Source organism: Alosa sapidissima, chromosome 22, assembly GCF_018492685.1.
Source record: "Alosa sapidissima isolate fAloSap1 chromosome 22, fAloSap1.pri, whole genome shotgun sequence".
NCBI lineage: Eukaryota > Metazoa > Chordata > Actinopteri > Clupeiformes > Clupeidae > Alosa > Alosa sapidissima.
The window spans coordinates 18863861-18888436 of record NC_055978.1 but is presented as its reverse complement, the minus strand read 5'-3'; the positions used below and the strand labels follow the sequence as shown (position 1 = coordinate 18888436).

The following is a 24576-nucleotide window of genomic DNA, read 5'->3' as shown; positions in this document are numbered from 1 at the left end:
TGGTCAGAGGAAGGCATGGCTGTTCCCACAAATGTTACTGTCCCTCCTAAACATGACCTGTTACAATTTTACTCTTTGTATGATGAATAATTTAATAGATAACCTAACATCAATACAGAAAGAAAGAAGATTGATGTCTATTGTTGTCATTGGGGGTATGCGTCATTTACACCATATGGCAGATTCAAATCAAGCTGAACTTCATGTCCTTTCCTGGAAATGGTTACCATTCTTCTTGTGTTTTTATTAAAAGTTGGTCTGGTTTGTTCAAAAGGTCATTCCAAATATATGATTTAATAACAAACCTGCAAGTCATCTCAGAGTAAGTGGTACATCTAAAAGAGGTTCAGACTCAAGTTTGTCACCAAGTCATGTACTTGGAATGCCTTCATAAATGATAAGACTGTACACAATTGCACATACAAATCTCATCAGACTGTTAATTATAAGAGATTAGATGTACTTTGTTGACAGAATTCAGATTTATTTAATCAATGAAGGGTTATGTCATGAATAAGCATTATTCCTTTCTCATACTTGCCCGTAAGTATCACTTAAGAAGGCCAAGGCAATTTCATCCTAACATCTATAAGATGTCTTTAGGTGTTACCATGGCAACTATCTAGTGGTTCCACCGTCTATTAGTATGTTCACATGTAAATATCCATATGTGTCAGAGGAAGAAATGTTCAAATGAATGGGGTTCGTGAACAGGAAAACATTTGGTAATATATTTTAAAGTCTTGAATTATGGATGCCTTGTGTGCAACTGTCCCAAATCCCATGGGGAAGGGGGAAGGTCCTAAGCTAAAATGCAGGATCACTGAGGAAGAATAAATTCGGCCACCCGAGGGTTGGCATGGTAACTGTCAGCCTTGCCAATTAGCAAGGCCGCCTGCAGGTCAGAGTGTTGCTGTGCATCCAGCGCGGGCCAATCGTAGTGGATCCGGAGCCAAGGTTCTCCTGAAAAGCACAGCCCACTTGGTCACTGAATAGTTTGAATTTTTTAGGCTTTCACAGGCTCCATGCATATAGCCATGCATATTTGTAAGTGTGTGTGCATGTGTTTTTTACATTGTTTACCTTTTTTCCTACCTTTTACCTAGGTCTACTGTATAGCTTACATAAGCAGACAGATATTGTCTCTAGGCTGTGTCCAAGCGCTTTTTTTGGGTGTTTTTTGTTGCATATGTGATCTTCAAGGACACCTGGATGATTATATCATCAGGACACAATAAACAACACTGATTTAGTAGGGCTAACCTTTTTTAACCTTCTGCCCCAGGTTAACAAGAACCTCTGCCCCCACACTGTGGTTGATGTTTTCCCCAGCTTTTGTGCGTCCTGCTCCTAATTTGTGGAGCACTTGAGCTACCACCATGCCATCAATGTCGATCACTGTACCTGTTAACCAAACAATGACAACACATTCATTCTAACAATAGGAAACGAGAATATCTTAATTAAAGATCATATATTTCTTACCATTTGTGTTTGTAGAAAGTGTTTTTTTATTGTTGAAAGGAAATGGATATAAGCATCTGAATCATTACCATGCTGAATTTAACCTGAGCTTTGTAGGGACAAAATTACTACCCTTACACACTCCAGTTCTCCCTAGTGTGTGTGGGTGAGTGAAACTGTGCATTACCGTCACTCTGTGCTGTCAGCTCCGTCTTATGCTCGGCTGGCCTCAGATGGAGGAAGTAATCACACTGTGCAGAGCAGAGGGATCGGGCGATATCCGCGGACACCCCCTGGGCCTGTAGCATGGCCTCAAATTTCTGCAAGGCTGCCCCATTCCGTAGGACCTCAGCCAGTGCTTTCTGTCCTTTTTCCAAAGATGCAGCTTGCCCGCTCATCCATAGCAGGTAACCCCCTGGCCGCAAAAAGTGACAACAGTGTGTAAAAACAACACAAAACACACTTTTTGTAATTTTAGCAGGACCTTCAGTGTGAATTTGAAGTAGGCTAACACAATGTAGGAATACTCTTTTCGTCATATTTTCAATGTAACTACTGGGTACCCATTTAGCACTAAGGGGTTAGTGAGACACAAACTAAAGGTCATTGGATCGTGGAAAGAATGCTGAAGCCCCGTTCACATACAAAAACAACAGATTAAATTACACATTTCCATCTTAACACAATGTAAGAATTCCTCTTTTCATCATATTTTCAATTAAGCTACTGGGTACCCATTTAGCACTAAGGGGTTAGTGAGACGCAAACAAAAGGTCATTGGATCGTGGAAAGAATGCAGAAGCCCTGTTCACATAGAAAAACAACACAAATTAGACGACACATTTTCATCCACACTCCATCTTCTACTACAGCAAAGTCATGGGTGACGCATATTATTGGTCACTGACTTTTGTCTGTGAACAAAAATGCAAACAAAGATACCAATAGACTTACTTACTGTATCAGGCAGATAATACCACTATGTGTGAGAGTTTGCTGCACTGGTGCAGGGGTTATATTTGTTTTTTCAATTATCAACATTTTTCTGTGTAACAAAATAGTCATGGGTGCAGCCTGCTGTGTTATTAATACAAATTCTTATCTTTAACCGTTGCAACATTGGACCTGTTCACAACGTTATTTTCAATTGAATTTCAATCAGAAGACAGATTTTCCCAGGACAGTGTGTTCATTTTTTTACTTATATCCTTGTGTGTGTGTGTGTGTGTGTGTGTGTGTGTGTGTCTGTCTGTCTGTCTGTCTGTCTGTCTGTCTGTCTGTCTGTCTGTCTGTCTGTCTGTCTGTCTGCAACTGTGTATTTAAGGCTATTGACCCTCACCCAAAGAAGTGACCAGCTCTTGCAGGTCGTCGGGTCCACGTCCCTTTAAGCACTCAAGTGCCTCACACACCTCCAATGTGTTTCCCACCAGACGGCCAATCGGTGCATCCATACGGCTAAGCACCGCCCCTGTTCGTATGCCCATACTGTTGCCAACGGTTACCTGTAGGGAGAAGGGGGAATTTGGGAAATTGTTTGGCCAGGCAATAAAAATATATATTTTGTATGTAGTTACAAAATATCAGTGTGTTGACTTTGCAAAGTATCCCTTTGATACAATGCAGCACATTGGAGAATTTCATAAGTATGTAGCCAAACCCAAAGTGTGGTCATCATTGTTGGAATTGGTTTAAACAATAAAAGTAGAAGAAAGTGCAGAAAGAGCTGCAGTCCGAAAGGAAATGTTCTGCAAACTAAAACACGTCCCAACACTAATCCAGAACACCTTTTACAACCCAGAAAGACACCCAAGGGAAACCCACCATTGACTGTGCAAGACTACGAGCACTGTGTAAGTCCTTATACAAAGCTGCTTTGCCAAACTTCACATCCAACACTAAAGCATCCAGACCTTCTGCCCCCTTCTTAGATAGGATAGACCCTACACACACACACACACACACACACACACACACACACACACACACACACACACAAAGAAAAATACAGTTACATTATAGTTCTGTGCTTACAGTACGTTACAGTTTGGTCTGTAAATGAAAACACACAAGTGTGTTCTATAGCATACCTGTGATGAGTGGTAGACTGTCTACTGTGGATGTGGCGTCTCTCATTGCATACATAACTCTGTCTGCAGGCACAAGAGTTTCTGTCTGACCAACAATGCAACAGCCAACATCCTCCAAGATCTGATGGACCTGAGAAGGACACACCGGTCAGTCCCACTAATTAATCATGAAGTGATTACATTTCAGTATAAACAGATTGATGGTGTTGTGGTCTAGCGTGTGTGACTGCAACATAAACAGATTCTAAAATTAAAGGACAAACATAACAAAATCAAGGAATGAGTATGCATATGGTGGCAGGGTGTGTGGATGTCATTGTGTCAAATAGTGCAGTAGTGTGCATATCCAGTAGTGTATAAAGGCCTAATCTTGGAGACTGAAGGGACTGATGCCGTGTTCTACATCACTTGTAAGTTGGATATTTTTAACTAGAAAGCTCTCAGTTACATTCCGGACTTACTATTTTTTCTAAACTACTTGTAAGAAGTTCAATGGAATGCCATTCAAAGTCTGATTTCCTACCTGTAACCTCGCTGCGCATCCATGTACCTTGACTTTAATTCGAAGTCAGAAATATCCACTTTTGTACTTGTCTGAAGTGCAGCCTAGGACTTGAGAGTGTCATGTGGCCAGCACCTTCCCTAGGTGTGGCAGTTAACTAATTAAGTCCCCAGTGCTGCCTGCAGTCCTCACATGGTCTCAAGGTGCATCATTAAAGTGGGCCATGACAGGTGAATACAATTCCAACCTTACCTGTCCAGGTAGCGCTACAGAAAGGCTATAAACCATTGATTTCCTCATCATTTTACACTGAATTGAGAGATTTTTTTTCAATGTAATACTGTATACTTTGAGAGGGACATTCAAAGGAGGGAATATTCAAAACAAAACAATTGCACCCTAAACTAAGCTATGACACTTTTTAACTAGACAAGTCAGTTTTTGCTCCTTCACTCACCCCATGTCACTTTCCATTCCTTCCCAATTGGCATCATGCCCCCCCCACCCCCCACACCCCACACACACACACACCCTCCTCTTTAGGCTGCTCTGTATGCATTACATGATCACATCTCTTGGACCCTCAACACCTCTTCCCTGATCAAGAAGGTTCACCAGCATCTCTTATTCACAACACTGAAACAGCTCTTATTAAGGTTTTCAATGACATACGCTTCAAACCCAGATTCAGGTCAAACATCAGTCCTAGTGCTACTGGACCTATAGTGCAGCATTTGACACTGTCGATCACAATATTTTATTACACAGACTAGAACACTGGGTTGGATTTACAGGCATAGTTATTAACTGGCTCAAATCAATTGTTCATGTTGCTGTTTGTGTGTGTGTGTTTGGGGGTTACCTTCTCCACTGGCTGGAGGACTGTAAATCCAGGAATGGACTCAAGCTTGTCCAGAGTCCCCCCTGTGTGGGCAAGCCCTCGTCCACTTATCATAGGCACCTATATGGGATCATCAGTATGACTATCAGGGTCACTGATTAATATGTCATTAGCATTGTAAAAGAAAACAGAAGGATGTGTTCTTGCGACACCACCTCTCCTGTAAAACAGCACATCTGACCATGATTGCTGGCTAGTCTCTTTGTGCAGGAATTAGTTAATGAAATCATTATTGATATGACTGCCTCTAGTAATAATAATAATAATAATAATAATAATAATAAAGCTTTATTTGTATAGCACCTTTCATACACAGAATGCAGCTCAAAGTGCTTTACATTTGAAGCATGTAACACAATAATAGTCAGTCAGTCATTATCAATCACTTTTCTTTGCTGTTTATGATATACTCAGCAACATATCAAAAATATAGAAAATGACGTCATAAGACTGGCAGCCTTAACCCTCTTACCCCCCACAAGCACGCCATATGGCAACTGTGGCAAGGAAAAACTCCCATATTCCAGGAAGAAACCTTGAGCAGAACCTGACTTAATAGGGGGAGCCCATCTGCTAGTGATTTCAATTAGACTCAAATACCATTAACCCCTATAGATGGGCATCAGATACTTATTTGCCTGAATCAAAGAAAGGGAAGCTATGCGTACAGGTAAGAGGCAAGGCATGGTTGTAGCGGAGACTTTGTAATGAGGAGACACAGCACTCAAACAATCCTCCATAGAAATGCATGGAGCTAGTTCATAACAGCAATGTGGCAGTTGTCTATATCCCGCCCCTTCCTGTGTGCCCAAGATGGCCTCCAAGTGGGGGGACTTGCCTATAAGGACTTTGGTTGCAGTCATTGTCAAACAAGCTAGCTTACCTGCTTGAATTTCTGGCACATATATGTCTGAATGATTAGACTACATGAATTTGCTCAGTTGATTTATAGTTAAATTGGGCTTTGTTGTTGCAGAATAAGAATAAGACTTTGTTGCATGTAGAATAAGACCTTTGTGTCTAAAATCATGATGAGAATGTTCCTAGTGTTAAAATAAATGCTGTTATGTAGGCCATCTACATTAGTAAATATTATTCTTGTCAAATAATAATCTAATACAAAGACATTAAGACACATTCATCATTTTTGCAGGCTCCTACTAGACAGAGACACAGGGGGATGAGAGAGATGTTGAACTGTAATCTCCTACAGACACACCTGCACCTCTGTGGCACTTTGCCCATCTGATAGGGATACTCATGACTTTTGCTCTGGTATATTTGCTTAGTGAAACTGGAATATTTAACTGTCTCTGCTGTGCTATATTTGGACAAGTACAAATGAAGAGTTTGGTTCCAAAACGCTATGTCTCCATTTTTAAAAGCATTAATAAGTCATGTTAATTAATTGTGTATTTCAGGTAATATCAATACAATTGCAGTTGTGTTGTTTTGATTGAGTAAAGATAAATCAAATAATAAAATGTAAAGAAATGATTTATGAAAATTCATTAAAATGGAGGATATAGCATTTTAGAACCAACTCTTCAAATGTTGTTATGTTTGAGAAGTTAAGACATAAAGGAATGAAATCTGAGCGTCTTTGTTTCACATGCAAATTCTGACAGTATGTAATATTTCTCAGACAGCAAACCTCAAGCAGAGGTATGCAGTATAGTATAGCTGCACTAACAATATCTTAGTGTTACTGTACCTTTTGTACTATTGTACTCTGATTGTTGTAAGTCAGCTTGACTAAATGTAATGTAGCTGAAATGTCAGTGTTGCAGTGAATAAAAGTGAGAGTGTATTGTTGTCTGAAGAAAATGTATATCTGCCATGTTTGTCAATGGCAGACTTCAAAGATTGTTTATTTCTACTGTGGTTTGGACTGATCACAAACTGGTAGGTCAGATTCCTCTCTCACCTTACAGCCACAGGCAGCCAGGGCTGGGGCAAGGGGCAGGCTGACCTTGTCACCGACACCACCCGTAGAGTGCTTATCAACCACACGCCCCTCCCAGGCCTTTGACCACTGCAGAACTTCTCCTGACAGCATCATCTCTTGGGTCAAAGCCATGGTCTCCTCTGCAACCATACCTTTCTGCCAAATCGCCATCAACATAGCACCTGGGGATTCCATGGAAACTTAGCATTATGCTCTCACTCACATCTGTTCTAGCTGTGGATGGGATCTACCATAAATCTACAACTGGCCAAGAGAAATAGTATATGAAACTATTTTAAAAAGACAGTAAATGTGCATGCATTCAAAGGTACACATTTATTTAATTTCTTTCAAGATGTCATACATCACAACATTCAGCCATCTATCAATTCATCATCCACGAGTGCTATTCAAATGTTATTTATTGTCCCACTTCAGAAAAATTAATGCTAGTGCACACGCACCTATCTGGCCCTCCTGGATGCTCCCAGACCTGACCCCATGTACGAAAGAACGAATCTCCTGCTTGGAAAGCTGTCCGCCATCCCGCTTGCAACGTATCAGCTCCGGGAAACTGGCACCGCACACTTTTTCCGAGCACGACATCACACTCTCTCTCGACACCGTCAGCTGCAAGTGACAGATCAGGACACAAACTCCTAAGAACTTCCCCCAAATAACTGAGTAAGTATTTATTCTAGATATCCAACACAAGGCTGTATCCATGGAGTCAACATTGGGAGGGGACCAAATGTACATGGCAGGTGGAATCGGCTCCTGCCGTTCTATTATATTTACAAATTCATGAACACATGTGATAATGTTTACGGAGTGTCTATTCGTACCCCTGGTACGAATAGCCTTGGCCACACAACTGGGCTATTCACACCCTGTTACATAACAACAAAAACATGTTGCTCGCGTGCCCAAAAAACATGGCCGACATTCGTTTTTTCGTCAGCAGAAAGTGAAGAATTCTGAACGGTTTCAGCACTAATATCTGTTCAAATTAAAGTTGAGATGGAAAAGTTGTGTTTTATTTTCATAATCTTTGTTCAGTGAACACATACAACCGTCAGTTTGTTAGCTAACAGAAATTTCGTGAATATGACGTTCAGGCCTATAAACTATAAGTTTACCTGTACCTCAACTTGTTGTCGAAGCAGATAGTGCAGTGGTCACAGACAAGTGCTCGCAAGCGGGAGACAGGGGTTCGATTCCCGTGTGATGCGTTTTGGCGGAGTGAGTGTGCATGTGTACCAACGTCTCTGGAGAGAAGGCGCGCAATTTGAACAAGAAATCGGTTCTCAAACGGAAGTTTTGATTGCAACAATTAGCTAGTTCATGCACCAGGGTGTAAATAGCATGCAGTACTATAAACACCTGGGTACGAATAGCATCCACTTCTAACTGTACATTGATGCAAACAGCATACCTTATTCAGAGTGTCTATTACACAGCTGAGCTATTCACACTCTGTTATGTAGCAACAAAAAAAAACATGTTGCTTGTTTTAAAAAAAAAAAAAATATTATTACATTTTGTGATCAATATGCCAGATTAAATGCACAGGGGTGCAAATAGCATACACTGATATTTGTACCAGACGAGGTACTAATAGAACACATTGCTGTGTGCACCAGGGTACGAATAGCATACATTGATATTTGTACCAGACGAGCTACTAATAGGACACATTGCTGTGTGCACCGGGGTACGAATAGCATACATTGATATTTGTACCAGACGAGCTACTAATAGGACACATTGCTGTGTGCACCGGGGTACGAATAGCATACATTGATATTTGTACCAGACGGGGTACTAATAGGACACATTGCTTTGTGTGCATGTGTACCAACGTCTCTGGAGAGAAGGCGCGCAATTTGAACAAGAAATCGGTTCTCAAACGGAAGTTTTGATTGCAACAATTAGCTAGTTCATGCACCAGGGTGTAAATAGCATGCAGTACTATAAACACCTGGGTACGAATAGCATCCACTTCTAACTGTACATTGATGCAAACAGCATACCTTATTCAGAGTGTCTATTACACAGCTGAGCTATTCACACTCTGTTATGTAGCAACAAAAAAAAACATGTTGCTTGTTTTAAAAAAAAAAAAAATATTATTACATTTTGTGATCAATATGCCAGATTAAATGCACAGGGGTGCAAATAGCATACACTGATATTTGTACCAGACGAGGTACTAATAGAACACATTGCTGTGTGCACCAGGGTACGAATAGCATACATTGATATTTGTACCAGACGAGCTACTAATAGGACACATTGCTGTGTGCACCGGGGTACGAATAGCATACATTGATATTTGTACCAGACGGGGTACTAATAGGACACATTGCTTTGTGCAACGGGGTACGAATAGAATTCACTTCTTATTGCACCAGGGTACGAATAGCATACACTGCTAATTGTACCAGGGGTGCAAATAGCCTTACCCTAATGTTTATTTATGTTTTCTTTTTAAGAATAACGGCTAATAGTATTTTTTTCCGTGTCCGCGTGTCATTTTAATGCCATATGAAGCATAGAATAAATTACAACCATAACTATAATCATATGAACATAATGTGTGCATTGATATAGAAAATACGTCCAAATATTATGGCCAAAGCTTAGCAAATGTTCAAAACCTTGGGTCTGGTCTGCTTTCTATGCCTTTGTAAGGCTATATTACAGGGGCGCAGGAGATATTTTCAAAGTGAGGGGAACCAAATTGCGAACAACTGACAATTGACTTGCACAATAATCCACTCTTGAGCCATTATTTACTGTATAAAGTTGTAGAATACCATGGAATTACAAAATACCCATTGCAAAAAGCAGATGTACAGATTGGTGATTATTTCTGAGAAATACACCCTGTTTTCTTTCTCCGCCCTCCCTCTCCTGTAGCATTTTGATCAGTGCTCTTTTTAAGCTGAACTAAGGTTGTGCTTAACTGCTAGCATGGAGCCATGGTAATATAGTATATTACCAAGGCTTCATGTGATCATGTAAACAATATTCAAACCAGAACAACTGCACCCTAGAAGCTTTGACACTTTTCCAACTAGAAAAAAATAGTTTTTGCTCCTTTACTCACCCCATGCCACCAAGTAGCTCTCGGAGGGAACAAATGGAGACCCCTGGCCTAAACCGTTGAGCGTGTGGGATAAATGATCTTGCAAAATGTTGCGATGATGTTCTCTCACACTTATCTATAACCTTAATAAAGTTATCAATAACTTTTATCAATGACATTCATTTTAGAATGGTGCCACTGCCACTAAATTAACAGCATAAGCCTAAACAAAATATGTCAGGCTGCAGAAAACTGATGTCAAGAATAGGCTGGTAGTGCATCTCACCAAGGAAAAACTGGCTGGGATTTCAGGCTTCCAGTGTGCAAGTCACGTCCTGTGGGTTATCCTGTCAGGACATCTGTTATTCTGTCAAAAGAGTGAACATCGGTCAAATGGACTATGTCCTATGCTAACAGAGAAATTTCTGTCATAATCACACACGTCAGTCATTAACAAGACGCACCTCCACACAGTTACAGATTCCTGCAGATGGGCAGAAAAGTTTGGTGGACCCCTACAGTACATATTCTGTAGCCTATTCTTCACAACAGTGGGATAGGACAGTGGGAGAAGGCCTAGAAGTTGTATAAATGTAGGCCTACAAAAACAATTCTATTCGCATGACCAATAACGCAACATTGAGCGTGAGGTGCATGGACATGATGAAAACCTGGATGGTAACCATAGCTGCAGAGCTCATTAAGTTATTAAGTGACTAAAACGTTATTGGGTCATAAAGGTGAGTTTGTTGATGTGGAAACACGTAAAAAAACGAATGTTATTATAATAACTACAATTGCATATCCGAGGAACTGCAAGAGTGGGATTGATCAGTTGCAGTTCGTCAAAAGGATTGCAACAGAACCTCATTTTTGAAAATCGGGCACAAGGATCAAAAGTTATCTGCATTAACGCAACATCCAATGAGCCAAAACGCATATAAAGCGGTTGCTATGTTGGTTGCCTGGGTAATCATGCTCGTTGCTTTGGTGATTGCTAGTATCACCAATACGTATGGGGGCGGTAGTAGTGTAGTGGTTAACGAGCTGGGTTAGCGTGCAGTAGCCTGAAAGTTGTCGGTTCAATTCCCGGCTTCCACCGTTGTGCCCTTGAGCAAGGCACTTAACCCCAAGTTGCTCCGGGGACAATGTGATCCCTTGTAATATAGCTGACATATGTAAGTCACTTTGGTCAAGAAGTGTCTGCTAAATGTAATGTAATGTAATGTAATGCTAGTGTCACATTATAGTGGTGGTTGCTAGGTTGTTGCTAGGGTAATTAGCATGGTTGCTAGGGTACTTAGGATGGTTTCTAGGGTACATATGGTGGTTGCTAGGCAAAATAACGCAGTTGCTATGGTGGTTGCTTCACGCTCTCAAATGTTACTATAATAAATGATGATATAATAAATAGTTGCCTTCTATAGACATTTTTATACTCATGTTATGTTGTTAATTTGGAAAGTTTCGGTACTAATGTTATTCCCTACTAATGTTACCCCGATTCCCCATGTGTCCTCACTTTTGGACCTTTGTTCTAACTTTTGGGCACAAGTGTCCTCATTTTCAGTGTGTCATGGTGGTGGTCACCCTAATTCAATAATGTATTTTTACAGATCAAAATGACATAAGCCTAACAGCTGTTTTGAGTTAAGGCTATATGTTTACACTTGACACAGGCTACCATGGTGCACTACGGTTCATTACTAATGGCAAGTCATGCACTCATCACTGTCGTCTTTATGAGACGACTGGTTTTAGCTCTTTAGGTCTGCGTAGTCCACTGGCACATCTTTATTTATAAAGCTATTAACGTTAATTTACTCAGCTATCTTACTAGTCTGTTGACCTGAAATCATTCCATTTATAATCTCCGCTCCGTTAACACTCTGGCTCTAAATATCCCACGTATAACAACTGAATTTGGTAAGACTGCTTTTAGTTATGCTGCTCCTTGATGTTGGAATTTGCTTCAAAAAGTTTTGAAGCTTCCTGTTTCCCACTTGAACATTTTAAACAATTACTTAAACGATCCAAATTTGAACAGTGCACATGCCAGGTGAAAGATACTTCATATCTGTGTTCTACGCTGTGTAGGTGGGATTGTCTGAGATCTGAGAAGGCAATATTAGAATTATGATGTGTGTGTGTGTGTCTGTCTGCTTGCCTGCATGTGTGTGTGTGTTTTATGGGATCGTCAGTTAAAGGATATAAAAAAAATGTATCCTTAATATAACCATCAGGGAACATTCCCAAAAGGTTTCCTGACAGTTGCACAAAAACAGCTGTAAGGGGACGTTCAGGGAATGTTCTCTGAAGGCTACACAACACAATACCTTTAAAGCATGTTCTCAGTTTTTGTGTGACCTTCAGGGAACCTTTAGGTAACGTTCCCGGAACGTTGCATGTTTGCTGGGAGATGTTTGCTGGCTAGAGACTTTGAATAAAGAAATAACAATTCTGACTGCAAGATCCCAAATTGAAATGTTAAATAGGTTAATGGTCCCAAATTTAAGGACGTTTCAAAATGCCACACAGCTATAACGAGTGGCAGACAGAGCAACATGTCACTTATGCTACCAAAGACTGTTTTTGAGTCACATCGTTGCAAATCTCATATGATGATGCATCTTTCCACAAAATGGTTTGTCTTCTATATTATTAAGTTATTCAATAGGCTAAACATATAGCCGTACAAAATCAAAGCTTTAGCAATCAAAGCTTTAGACTTATGTCATTTCGATCAGCTACAGACAACGAGTGGCAGACAGAGCATGATGTCACTTATAGGAGATTGTTGAGTCACATCGCTGCAAATTTCAATCGATGATGCATCATTCCACAAAATGGTGTGTGTCCGGCCACCTACTACAGTAACATAAATTAATTTATTGTATGGCCCCCCATGAACGAAACCACTCATTTCATGTATAGTGCCACCTAGTTAAAAACAAAAAACTAAAAATGAGGTGTTGTAATCGCAGGTATCTGTGACCTAACATGGTCAAAACTGCACGAAATTGGAAGTGTAGGATCATTATGACACCCTCTGAATGCACGCCAAGTTTCGTGGAATTCCGTTCATGGGGGGGCCACACAATAAATTAATTTATGTTACGGTACACCAACTGGCCTGTAGGTGGCCGGACACAGTTTTCTGTGAATATCTCGAGAACCGTAGGGCCTAGGAGGATCGCCTTTTTTTGTATGTTGGTCTTAAGGGGCCATGTCAACCCATCCCATTACCACTTATTTCATGTATAGCGCCACCTAGTTAAAAATTAAAAAGCAAAAAATTAGGTGGTTTAATCACAATATCTCTGGCTGACATGGTTAAAACTGCACGAAATTGAAAGTGTAGGATCATCATGACACCCTCTGAATGCATGGCAAGTTTCGTGGACTTTCGTTCATGGGGGGCCATACAATAAATTAATTTATGAGTACATTTAGTGACCGTACACCAACAGAGTTTTCTGTGAATATCTTGATCTGTAGGGCCTATGACCAATTTTTTGCGTATGTTTGCCTCCAGGGGTCATGTTAACCCATTCCATATGCACACATGTGCATAAACAGATACACACGCACACACATACATTCACAGTAATTATACGTATGACACATACTCACACAGTAGAAATATGTACGCATGCATGCACATGCACACACACACAGGCACATACACACGCACACACAAAACACACACACACCCACCCACCCACACATAAACATAAACATGTACACGCACACATGCACACAATTCAAGAATTTCTCAGAATTATGAACAGGCAAGATGGGGGTGGGGTTGTATAAAATGTATTTTACATGTGAAATCTATGAACTAATCATGTTTTGGTACTTGTTGTCTAGCAGATACCAGTGAGAATTGAGTGTGCATAATGCAATTCAGTGAGATAGTTAGTGTTCGGTTCTTTAAGATTACGTCAGCTGCTGAGGGTTCCTCTTATAGGGTTAATCATATATGAGGGTTCCTCTTATAGAGTTAATCATATATGCCTTTCAGCGTGACTTTTTTGTGTGGAAAAAACGTGCTGGACTGGGCAGCGGTCATATTTTGTACCGCTCTGCGGTACATCTAGTTAGCCTACGTTCTACCACTGTATTCGAAACTGATGTTTACTTTCTAAATAACATTTCTGGGCAGATGACATTCGCAAACTGCAGTATAACAGCTAACTTTCAGTCATGCAGAAACGGATCCCCATAAAATGACTTTGCCTGAGCATTGCTTTGTTTTCCATAACTAGCTTCATGGCTGCATCACAGTCTTTTCAGGCTTTTGTCTTCAACGTTATGCTGCTTCTCTCTCTCTCTGTAATAGACTAGGCCTACTCATGTTTCATGATAATGCATTCAATTTTTTGGCCTTGCATAAAAAGACAGGTTGTTGTCTCAATATTGGATGACAAATAAGTCATATTGTCAACTTTTGTTGAAACTCGCAGGTCAATCTCGCAGGTCTACTAGATCTCTTCAGATATCTCTGACTAATGTCACCTATCTTTTGCTTCAGGTTTCAGTTGAAACCAGTAGTCTATTAGGTCTAGCTAAAGCCCACCCTCTAACCGTTTTGAACTCACGTCACTGTTGTGTGAACATTTCCATTGTAATAAGGAGAGCATGTGAACATTCAGAATGAAGAAATTCTATTTTGTCAGGGCTCAAAATATTGAACAGTTATAATTTCAACTTGAAAAGGCTATGACTGATAAAACCCTGTTTTTGTTCTGTATAATGTCCACAAAATTAGGGTGCTAATACCACTGGTTTACGAATACAAATGTCCATTGAATTCCAACAAGGTCCTATTAATTTCCATGTTAGAAAAATGGTTGGATCGAATGACATTCTGTCTGTACAAAAACGAGTAAGGAGAAAACTCCCTTGTTATGTCCAGGCGAGGGCGCTAGAGCACCTTATCCACTTCACACAGCCTGAGAACTGAAGAAAGTTTTTCAAAGACACACACGTGACGCCAGTTGTAATTTTTGGTACATGTTTTTTCCGTATAGAGAAGGCTAGATATCGGCCAACAATTTGATCTTGAGTCCAACAATAACCAAAATGGTCTAGTCCTTTTTTTTGGGAGACGTCTTCCATTTTTGTATATGAATGTGGCGGATGCTGTCCATTGTCACTTGCCAGAACAGTGCAATCACACACTGCAGACACATATCACTATTCACATGCTGCATGGATAAGATTGTCGGCCACTTCAAGCCTGTGTTTGTGTGTGTGTGTGTGTTTAGGCGTATGTGTGTGTAGCGTCAGCGTGTATGTGTAGGCGTACTGTGCATGTGTGTGTGTGTGTGTGTGTGTGTATTTGTATGTGAGGTACAATTTTTGGGGATGTGAATATGAGTATATCTGTGTGTCAAATAAATACTGTATACTGACATTTAGGATGGCAATGCTATCCCAATGTTTTGCCTGTGCATGTGTCCTGTATTAACGTGCATTTTTTTAATACTATAGACATGAGATTAAGCACTTGTGTATGCATGCACGTTTTATATACTGACTAATTGTGTTACTGGATATACTGTGTGTGTGTGTGTGTGTGTGTGTGTGTGTGCAGATGGCTTTGTAACATAGCACCTGATCTTTGTAAGTCATTCACAGAGGTGAGCAAACATCACAGCCCTCGGAGCAACCATAGTCGGCATGTAAATAACACACATTTCCATTGCTTCTGTTTAAGTTGAAAACAAAGAAAGAAGGAAAGAAAGAAAATAACATATTTACAGACATCTGCCACATTTACTAACGTCTCAAACGCTTTCCTCCAACAACATTTTTGACTTTGTAAAGAGAATAAAATAATAAATATATTGGGAACATCATATTAATCATAAAGCACAGATTAATAGAAAGCAATAATTGTGATAAGGGACTTTGCTTCAAAGGTAAAATAGCTGTAAATCTGACCAAATTAACTCTACCACAAACTTTTTAAAGACACAATATAAGGTTAAACTGTGAAGTTAAACTTCAAGTTGCATTCATACGCAATACAATTCGTTCCATCTTAAATATATAGCCTGTATTAATTCATACATATAAAAGTTAGCTGAAAATACTTTCATTTTATTAAATCTAGATGGAGGCAGAATCTGTTCAAAGGTTGCTTAAAAAGTTAGAGAGCAGAAAGCTCTCCAAAGGCAATCTCCTTTAACCATGGATGTCGAACATTAATTTTCACTTTACATCAACCACAGCAACCAAGGACCAGTCTGATTTGACCCAGTATACTGTACCACCACAGCAAAATATTGGACTGGGACCTGGTAAGGGTAAAAGGTGATATACCAAAATGTTTGGACTAGTTAGAGGTTAGATACTATGCTGATTCTGTGACTCAAAAAAACATTTTCAAAGTGAGGATGTTAAGTGGCTATTTTGTCTTGGGGTAGTAAGAATGCCTTATAGGGATATTGAATGTTGTGTGTTTTTTGCATGACATTGGGGGACAGTGTGAGGGGTATGAATAGTATTATACTATATTGTTGTATAAATTAAAGTTGTAGATAAATCCTGGATATTGATCCAGTTGGTGTTTGTGTGTGTATGTTTGTGTGTGGGGGGGTAGGAGTAGTGTAGATTGTCGATGGCTGTGTTTGGATTGGAAGGGGTTGTTGTGCAGGTTTAACTATTCTGTGCCAAACTCCAGTGTAAATTCTACATCTGTATGGAGATGAGCATTTTTGCGCAGTGGCCCTTAAGAATGAGCGGGCATCTTGAGGTGGGCGCCTTTAAGTGTCCAGCAGCTGCTTGAGCGCGCGCTCGATGTTCATGCGGTGGCCAACGCGCGTCACCCCCAGCTCGGCCAGGTCGTCCTTGGTGAGCGCGGGAAGGTGCGCGCCCTCGATCTCGTGCTCCAGGAAACGCTGGCGGTGCTCACCCAGGCCGACGCTCTCCAGCCAGTCGCCCACGTCGTACTTGTTCCAGAGCGCCAGCGGGCGCTGGCGGAAGGGCCGCAGCGCCATGAGCGGCCCGCCCAGCACGGGCGACGGGCACGGCGAGGCGCAGGGCGACGGCGAGGGCGAGCGGCTGCGGGCGCGAGCGCTGGCGCTCCGCATGACGAAGCGCACCTCCTTGGGCTCCGTGGGCAGACTGAGGCTGGACGACTTAAGGATGGTGTGGTGGTGGTGGTGGTGGTGCGGGAGGTGGGGGCTGCTGCTGCTGCCGCCGCCCCCACCGCTGCCGAAGGTGCGCACGGGGCCCAGCGGCGTGTCGCCGCGGTCAGGCGTGGCACCAGGGCTGGGCGTGCGCCGCGTCACCGGGTAGCGGGTGCCTGGGCGGATGGTGAAGGTGGTGCCATAGCTGCGCTGGGAGATGGTGTGCAGCTCGCCCAGACTGCTGAACAACCTGAGGAAGAGGAAAGATTAAGCTGTAGAGGGATTATGATGAGACTCAAGGGAAAGGGACAATTAAAGGCGCAGTCCTTGATTCTAGCATAAGGTCGTTCATATTCTAAAAGCATTGTGTTGATTGGCTGGAAACCTGTGCGGATCATAATAAAGCACTGCTCCTTTAAGACGAGTTAGAGAGGGAGACAGAAGGAAAACTTTGAGAGAGAGAGTGTAAGAGGTGTTACATTATGTACTAGGGTACAAGCTGTGTGTTAATATGAGGAATTCATATGAATATAGGTTTATGTACACTAAAAAATGCTTAGCAAATTCTACACTTCCCAGTCAAGTAATTTTCTTGCAAAGTCACTGTATGTGAATGTGTAGTGACAAGTTAATGTGTAATATCATTGTCATAACTGAACTCTAAGCAACAAGATGACTTGTCTGGGTTTTTTGAGAATGCTAGTCTGTTTTTACAGTATAGTTACCGTGTAGCTGTGTCCATGTGAATTTACTTAAGGGAGAGAAATAGAATACAAATCAAGGAGGGGGGAATGGAGACCACAAGTACAGGGCATCTAAAAATAATTGTACCGCTGATCTTTACATTGAAATTGTTTCTAAAATAAGAAACTTTAGCTTGAGTCCCCTGCACACAGAGTACTGTGTGTGTACATGTGTATGTGTATGTGTGTGTGTATGTGTTTGTAGTGTGCTTGATTCCATTTCTACAACCGACTGAGAATACGGAGGACTTAGTTTACATTGCACAAAGAGAGGATGCAAAGCGAGCAGGGTATTTAAAGATGCTCCGCATCTTCACATAGCTCCATTAACATACCACAGTGGCATACTTAAAACCCTGTAAAGCTTTTCAGGGAAAAGACGGCAGATGACACACACACACCCCAAAGGCAGCTTTGCCTGCTTACACAGACAACCAACGGCAGCATTTACACACGCATAGAAATATTACAGGGGTCTTCTCAAGGCAACCAGTTTTCAGATGCTGATTTAAAAGCATTTTTGAGAGTCTTTTGACATTCAGATTCTGAATGCTGCCATTTTGTTGGTGTTTGTACAGTAAGTCAGACATTACCAGGTGTTGGGATGTTTTAGAGGTGAGACATTGGCCTGTTTTTCATGCAGGTGTCAGTGAGGGAGAGTGTAATTGTGAAATTGCATAATAGCCAAAGAGAAGGAACAGGTTAATGCCCACTCTGAGTTTTGGTTATGTTTACTCATGCTTGGTAAGGAGCTTAGTGGTTATTGGCATTTGTTTTAGTGGTTTTAGACCTAAGCTGGATAAAGAACCTGGATTTTACCCACAGAGCTAAAAACCTACGATTTACTCTCTCCGCTCCTCTCCTCACATCTGCAAGAAGACAGAGAGGGACACAGAAAACCAGACGTTAACCAGAAGACGTGCGGCTCTGAAGATAACTCAGGAATGCTACAACAAATTGGTGTGTTAGCCTTGTACGTGTGTATGAGTGTTTTGTGTCCATCCATGGTAGCATTTGTCAGGTGGCAATGTTTAAACCTAGCTTGTGTGATATGAGGAGTGTGCTTTTTTTAAACTATGCAGTGTGTTTAAGAGCAGGAGTGTGCGTTTTTAAACTATGCAGTGTGTTTTAACAGCCGGCGTGTTTTAGCGATAGCCGTTTCGTCGCTCACCTCGCCCCTCCCACGGGCGACCTCCTGCCGGGGTCGAGCGCGGCCCCGACGATGGGCTCCTCCCCGAGCGAGTGTGAGTCCTTGCTCAGGAGCTCAGCGCCCATGGCCGCCGGCCGGCCCTCGTTAGCTCCCCCTGCGCCTCCTGCCCCTCCACCTCCTCCCCCCTCCTGCTGCCCGGCGGCGGAGCCGAGGCCACGCGGCTCTACCTCCCCCCACAGCTTGGAGCGCCGCTGGAAGAGGTACCGGGGCCGGCCAGGCGTGCCCGTCCCGCCCTGCACCTGGGGCAGCAGCTCGCTGTCGGACGACTGCTTGAGGAGCGGGTCGCGCATGAGTGCCGCCGGCCGCCCGCGGCCCACCACGCACTTGGGCTTGGCGTGCGCCGAGTCGGCGCTCTCCGACGACAGCGTGGACATGCTGGACACGGTGGAGACGGTGCTGGTCGTCTCCAGGTGCGGGTCCTCCACGCCCGAGTCGGTGGCCACCGAGTCACACTTGCCCCCTGGCGCGGAGGCCGAGGAGGTGGCCGAGGAGGTGGCGGCGGCCGCGGCGGAAGCCGGCATGGGCCCGGGCCTGGAGGCGGCGAGCGCCAGGGTGGCTTTGATGGGCGCCTCTTTGGCCATCAGGCCATTGGCGAAGGGCTCGGGCGGTGGGACCAGGCCGATCTTGCGCAGCTCCTCGCGCGTCTCCTCGTCGCTGGACGACAGCAGCGCCGGCGGCAGGGTCACGGTGTATGGCTCTGCCTCCTCCTCCGAGCTCATGGTCATGCTGCGTCCTGACAGGATGGCCAGGGGCGGAGCCGGGGAGGGAACCCGGGCCGAGGTCGGACTGTGCTCGGTGTCCGTTAGGCTGGAAGGGGCGGGTGTTGTCTCCGGGCTCCGCCCCGAGGTGGGGCTGCTGCTACTGATGATGATCTCGCTGGGCGGCGGCGTTTCGATGATGCTGATTGGCTCGTCCCTCCAGGACGGTGGTGGCGTGGCCTCCACCGCGGTCGGCGTGGTCGCCCCTCCTTCCGTCTCTGGCCTCTCCGTCCCCCGGCCCTGGCTGGGCGTCGGCGATGGGGACGGCGTGGTGGGCGTGGTGCGGCCGCTCAGGGCCCGCTCTCTCGCGGCCAGCGCCAACGCCAGCGGCGAGGACGGGTCCAGGGGCCGGCCGGTCAGCGGGTGGATGAAGGTGGAGCCGCCCGGCGGCGGCCCTGGTGAGAGCATGGGGGCGGGCGGCGGCAGCTCGGCCAGCTCGTCCATTGAGTGCGACTGCGAGAGCAGCGGCGCGGTCTGCGGCTCGGTGGCGCCCCCTTCCACCGACAGGAAGACGCTCGGGCGGCGGCGCGCACCGGGCGGCGTGATGCGGGCGCGCTCCGACAGCACCTGCTGCTGGAACTGCTCCGCCCGGCTGCTGTGCGGGATCCGCGACAACGTGCCGACGGGAGACGGCTCCCGGATGATCACTCTCTCTTGACTGCCCCCTCCTCCCGCGCCGCCCTCCTCCACCTGGCCCTGCTTGACCAGCGGACTCTTCCGACGCTGGGGCTTGGCCGGCGTGTAGAGGGTGCTCAGGCGGCCCACGTTGGCGTAGGGGTTCTCCACGCCGGACGTCCGTCTCCTCCCCCGCTCCTGCAGTGGCTGCTGGGAGTGGCCAGAGGTGGGCGTAGCTGGACGGGGGATGGAGGTGGGCTCGACAGGCAGGTGTGCGGTGTCCTGCAGGATGATCATGGAGCGTGCTTTCCGCTGCCGCTCCGTCGTCACCGGCCCGTGCAGCTTGGGCTCCACGCCTGGGCGGAAGCTCGAGCGCGTTTGATTGGCCGCACGCGACGGAGGGGGCGGGGGGAGGAAGGCCGGGGGCGGGCCTGAGTCCATGTAGTAAGAAGTCGGGGGCGGAGGGGGTGCGGTTTGAGGCGGGGGTGGAATGTGGTGGAAGCTGTCCGTCATGGAAGAGCTCCGTGGAAACCGATGCTCTCCAATCAGAGCGGAGATTCTGTCATCCTCAGGGGCACCTGTGTGAAACATCTCTGCATGTAACACGCATGTCACAGCATTGAGATTTATGACATTCATTACTTTGGAGATATATTACAATTATTACATCTCTGGGTGGAGATTCATGCACGTATTATTAAGGAAATTTACGTTACAATCACTCCAATTATTTATTGTATTTATTGACCTATATATGGGCATAGCCTTCTATGACAAAATGTATCAGCCTATACTTTCAAAGATCAGTGAACTAGGCTGCACATGTAAGTTGGTAATATTGAAATCTGGCAGCATGGGACATATTCACAAACTAACTATAAGTGGGTTACGACTGGCAGGCCTATCTAAGAGAAATTCCAAACCACTGGCAACATTCTGCTCAGCTGTAATAGGCAGCCTTGCTGTGTGGCACAGACTCTGTTTTCTGTACCCATGAGTGTTAAAAGCTGTCACCTCAAGAGATGTTTCACTCCCTTCTGTGAGAAATGCAATTTGTGGGTTCAAATAAGGAATTCATGAGTGTGTGTATGTATGTGTGTTTACCGAAGGATTTTGTTCTGGACATTCCTCTGGGCAGTTGCATGTGACTCTTATCCAATCCCAGCTGCATCCCAGAAGATGGAGACATTCCTTGCCTCTCCAAGAGATTCTATTCAAACAGCAGAAATGACAGAACATACATGCAATATTCAGTAAGCCCTCCTTCACAGAACTCTTTCTCTGTGTGTGTGTGTGTGTGTGTGTGTGTGTGTAAGAGAGAGAGAGATAGAGAGAAAGAGAGAGGGCATATGCGTGTGTGTGTGTGTGCATGTATGTGTATCTGTCCGCTGTGTATATGCATGTGTGTGTGTGTGCCGTGTATGTGCATGCAGTGGTGTGTGTGTGTGTGTGTGTGTGTGTCTTACACTAATCTCTGCCTGTGTGATTCTCCGGCTGATTGGTCTCTGCTTGACGGTGGCAGCGCGAGAGTCCGCCTCCGAGGGGCGTGGCCTCATCACCACCACCGGCTCCTTACTGCTCAGCATCTCATCCAGCTTCTCTGCAGGAACAAAGCACATATTTAGCACACTCACACACACACACTTAACACCCGCTCACACACACACTTAACACATACTCTCAGACACACATTTAACACACTCACACACACACACACACTTAACATACTCTCACACACATACACTTAACAAACACACACACACACTAACACAAACTCTCTCTCTCTCACACACACACACACACACACACACACTCATTTAACACTCTCACAAATTGGCTTGACACATTCACAGACACACACTCTCTCTCTCTCTCTCTTTCACTCACTCCCTAACTCTCTTTCTCTCTCACACACACACACAAACACATACACATACAAAACATCAATATACACAGATCTACCAAACACATACACTTAACAGACACAAATACACACAGGTGAAAATCCATCAAACACTGACACACACACTTACAATACTCATACCAGACATGCTCATACCAGGCAGTAGTTCCAAAAGCATATCAACCTGTGGGTAGTTCTATCAGCATGTGTTATATTTCCTCTAGTGATTATCACACATTAATCATTGTGGTGATTACTGACACACTTATAGACATATAGATACACCAAACATTACATCACACCATTCTTGGACATGCTCATAGAAGCTCCAAAACCAAAGGATAATGTCAACCTTTCTTACAGCATACTCTGTTCAAATGAACATAACTGAGCAAACCCATATTAGTGCAAATTCAACAATGACAGTTCACAGTCCACACCTAAAGTTCAATGCAAAATTATCATTCACCAAACATATATTCATATCCAAAGATTCAGAACAGCCCTTACAGACGATAATCAGAACACAAAAACACAATGTGACGTTCACTTTAAAACAAAGCTCCACACAAATGCTAAACTACATCTGAAACAACAAACACAGAAATGATATACAAGATGTTTGACACTGTCACACAAAAACAATTGCACCACATTGACATAATAAGCACACAATCACTTCACATGACACATACATATTCAATACCACACAAGGCTTTTTACCATAAGGATAGTCATCCACCACTACAAACCAAACTATATGTTCAAAGTCACTAGGCACTCCAGAGACTGGGATGATATGACAAAATGATGTCATCCATCTCATGATGATGATGTCATTAGCACTCACCCCCTCTTCGCCTCCGCATGGATGCTTGTGGGTGAGAACCAGGGACAAATCTGTCTGAAAATGCTCATAGTAATGTATGTGTGGCTGTGTGTGTGTGTGTGTGTGTGTGTGTGTGTGTGTGTGTACACCCGTGTGTTCATGTGTCAGTGTGTATGTGTGTGTGTGTGTGTGTGTGTGTGTGTGCCAGTGTGTGTGTGTGTGTGTGTGTGTGTGCCAGTGAGCATATGTGAATGTGTGAGTGTGTGTATGCATGTACATTGATGTGTCAGTGAGTGTGTTTGTATGTATGAGTCTCTGGGTGAGTGAGTATATTTTGGGGTGAATGAGTGTACGAGTGTGTCGGTTGCCTATGAATCAAGGAAAAAAGCTTGTGTATAGAATGTGTCAAAGAGTCCATCCAAATTTTTGAGAGAAAGTGTGTGCATGCATTGTGCATGGGCACGTGTCTGTGTGTATGTTTGTGTGTGTGCACGTGCATGTGCACATGTCTGTGTGTATGTTTGTGTGTGTGTGTGTGTGTGTGTGTTTGCATGTGTGTGGGCAGATAGGCCTGTGTGGGAGAGAGCGTGGGAGTGTGCTGTGGGCTGACATAACAGTGACAGTGACAATGTGACAGAGGGGATGTGTCATCAGAAACAGTGGCCTCCTCTCTCTCCCCAGTTCCTCCAGTTTGGTGGTCATGTCCTTAGAATCAAGGGTCATGCTGTGTGTGTGTGTGTGTGTGTGTGTGTGTGTGTGTGTGTGTGTGTGTGTGTGTGTGTGTTTCTTACCCAGCTCCTCCAGCTCGGCCGTCATGCTCTTGGAACGCAGAGTCAGGCTTGTGCTGGGGTCTCTCTTTGGGGGAGGTGGGGCTAGGGGTGCAGATCGATCAGACGCACACATAAATGGACATTTACATCTTTGCTCTCCCCTTATATCCAAAAAAGTTTGACAGACTTCAACACAGCTGTTTAATACATGAGTAATTTAATCAAAGACATTTTCAACCTGGCAAAAACCTGATAATGTAGATGTATCAGGCCGCTGCTGATAGAATATCAGTGTCTTATCTCTTATCTCTAATTAAGACTTGGCAAGCTCTGAGCTGAGCCGCAGTAGCACTCTCACAGAGCTTGGCTCCCTGGTGTTATGGTCATATTGGCGTGATAATGATATAATCATAGGTGGCGCATCAATGTTTTGTTTGTTCGGCACTCAAACACATAAACACACACACAATCACACAGCTCCTGCAGTTGCTTGCATGCAAACACACTGACATCATTCTCAAAGACTACCTATTGTGGCTTGCACCCCACCACCCCCCACATTACCCACATACAAACATACACATAAACAAACACACACAACTGGTTATGTGTA

The 24576-nt window shown here is 43.9% G+C and overlaps 2 protein-coding genes across 6 annotated transcripts in view; both read right to left on the bottom strand.

Annotated features, from left to right (window-relative positions):
- Nucleotides 1-463: 463 nt before the first annotated feature.
- LOC121696918 (thymidine phosphorylase) lies at nucleotides 464-10396 on the bottom strand. Of its 4 annotated transcripts, none has more exons than XM_042078045.1 (11): nucleotides 10280-10367; nucleotides 10015-10062; nucleotides 7367-7532; nucleotides 6882-7084; nucleotides 4916-5014; nucleotides 3552-3681; nucleotides 3286-3404; nucleotides 2804-2966; nucleotides 1652-1879; nucleotides 1264-1404; nucleotides 464-963 (listed from the first exon to the last, which is right to left on the bottom strand). In XM_042078045.1, the coding sequence occupies exons 3-11, from the start codon at nucleotides 7506-7508 to the stop codon at nucleotides 821-823; spliced, it is 1368 nt and encodes a 455-aa protein (XP_041933979.1). In that variant the 5' UTR covers nucleotides 7509-7532; nucleotides 10015-10062; nucleotides 10280-10367; the 3' UTR covers nucleotides 464-820. The 4 variants fall into 4 exon arrangements, with proteins under 4 accessions (XP_041933979.1, XP_041933977.1, XP_041933978.1 ...); XM_042078043.1 differs by having other exon boundaries at nucleotides 10015-10136; nucleotides 10280-10362; XM_042078044.1 differs by lacking the exon at nucleotides 10015-10062 and having other exon boundaries at nucleotides 10280-10396.
- A 4600-nt stretch (nucleotides 10397-14996) lies between these two features.
- The window catches only part of shank3b (SH3 and multiple ankyrin repeat domains 3b), a 26602-nt gene continuing 17022 nt past the window's right edge, over nucleotides 14997-24576 (bottom strand). Inside the window, exons 20-26 of one of the 2 annotated variants that reach the window (XM_042078039.1) lie at nucleotides 23985-24065; nucleotides 23215-23238; nucleotides 21928-22061; nucleotides 21566-21671; nucleotides 19050-21054; nucleotides 18718-18747; nucleotides 14997-17385 (exon numbers count right to left, since the gene is read on the bottom strand). In XM_042078039.1, the coding sequence (XP_041933973.1) occupies nucleotides 16770-17385; nucleotides 18718-18747; nucleotides 19050-21054; nucleotides 21566-21671; nucleotides 21928-22061; nucleotides 23215-23238; nucleotides 23985-24065 (2996 nt within the window). In that variant the 3' untranslated portion in view covers nucleotides 14997-16769. The remainder of the gene's footprint in view (nucleotides 17386-18717; nucleotides 18748-19049; nucleotides 21055-21565; nucleotides 21672-21927; nucleotides 22062-23214; nucleotides 23239-23984; nucleotides 24066-24576) is intronic. The other variant, XM_042078040.1, reaches the window with a different exon arrangement.

Bases quoted from the DNA above. Each gene is read 5' to 3' on its own strand.
- LOC121696918 (XM_042078044.1), bottom strand. From the start codon at position 7,508: ATGTCGTGCTCGGAAAAAGTGTGCGGTGCCAGTTTCCCGGAGCTGATA. The intron at 5,015-6,881 runs GTGAGAGAGGAA...GATCCCATATAG, and splicing joins TGGCTGCCTGTGGCTGTAAG to GTGCCTATGATAAGTGGACG. The intron at 3,405-3,551 runs GTATGCTATAGA...GTGTGTGTGTAG, and splicing joins CAGTCTACCACTCATCACAG to GGTCTATCCTATCTAAGAAG.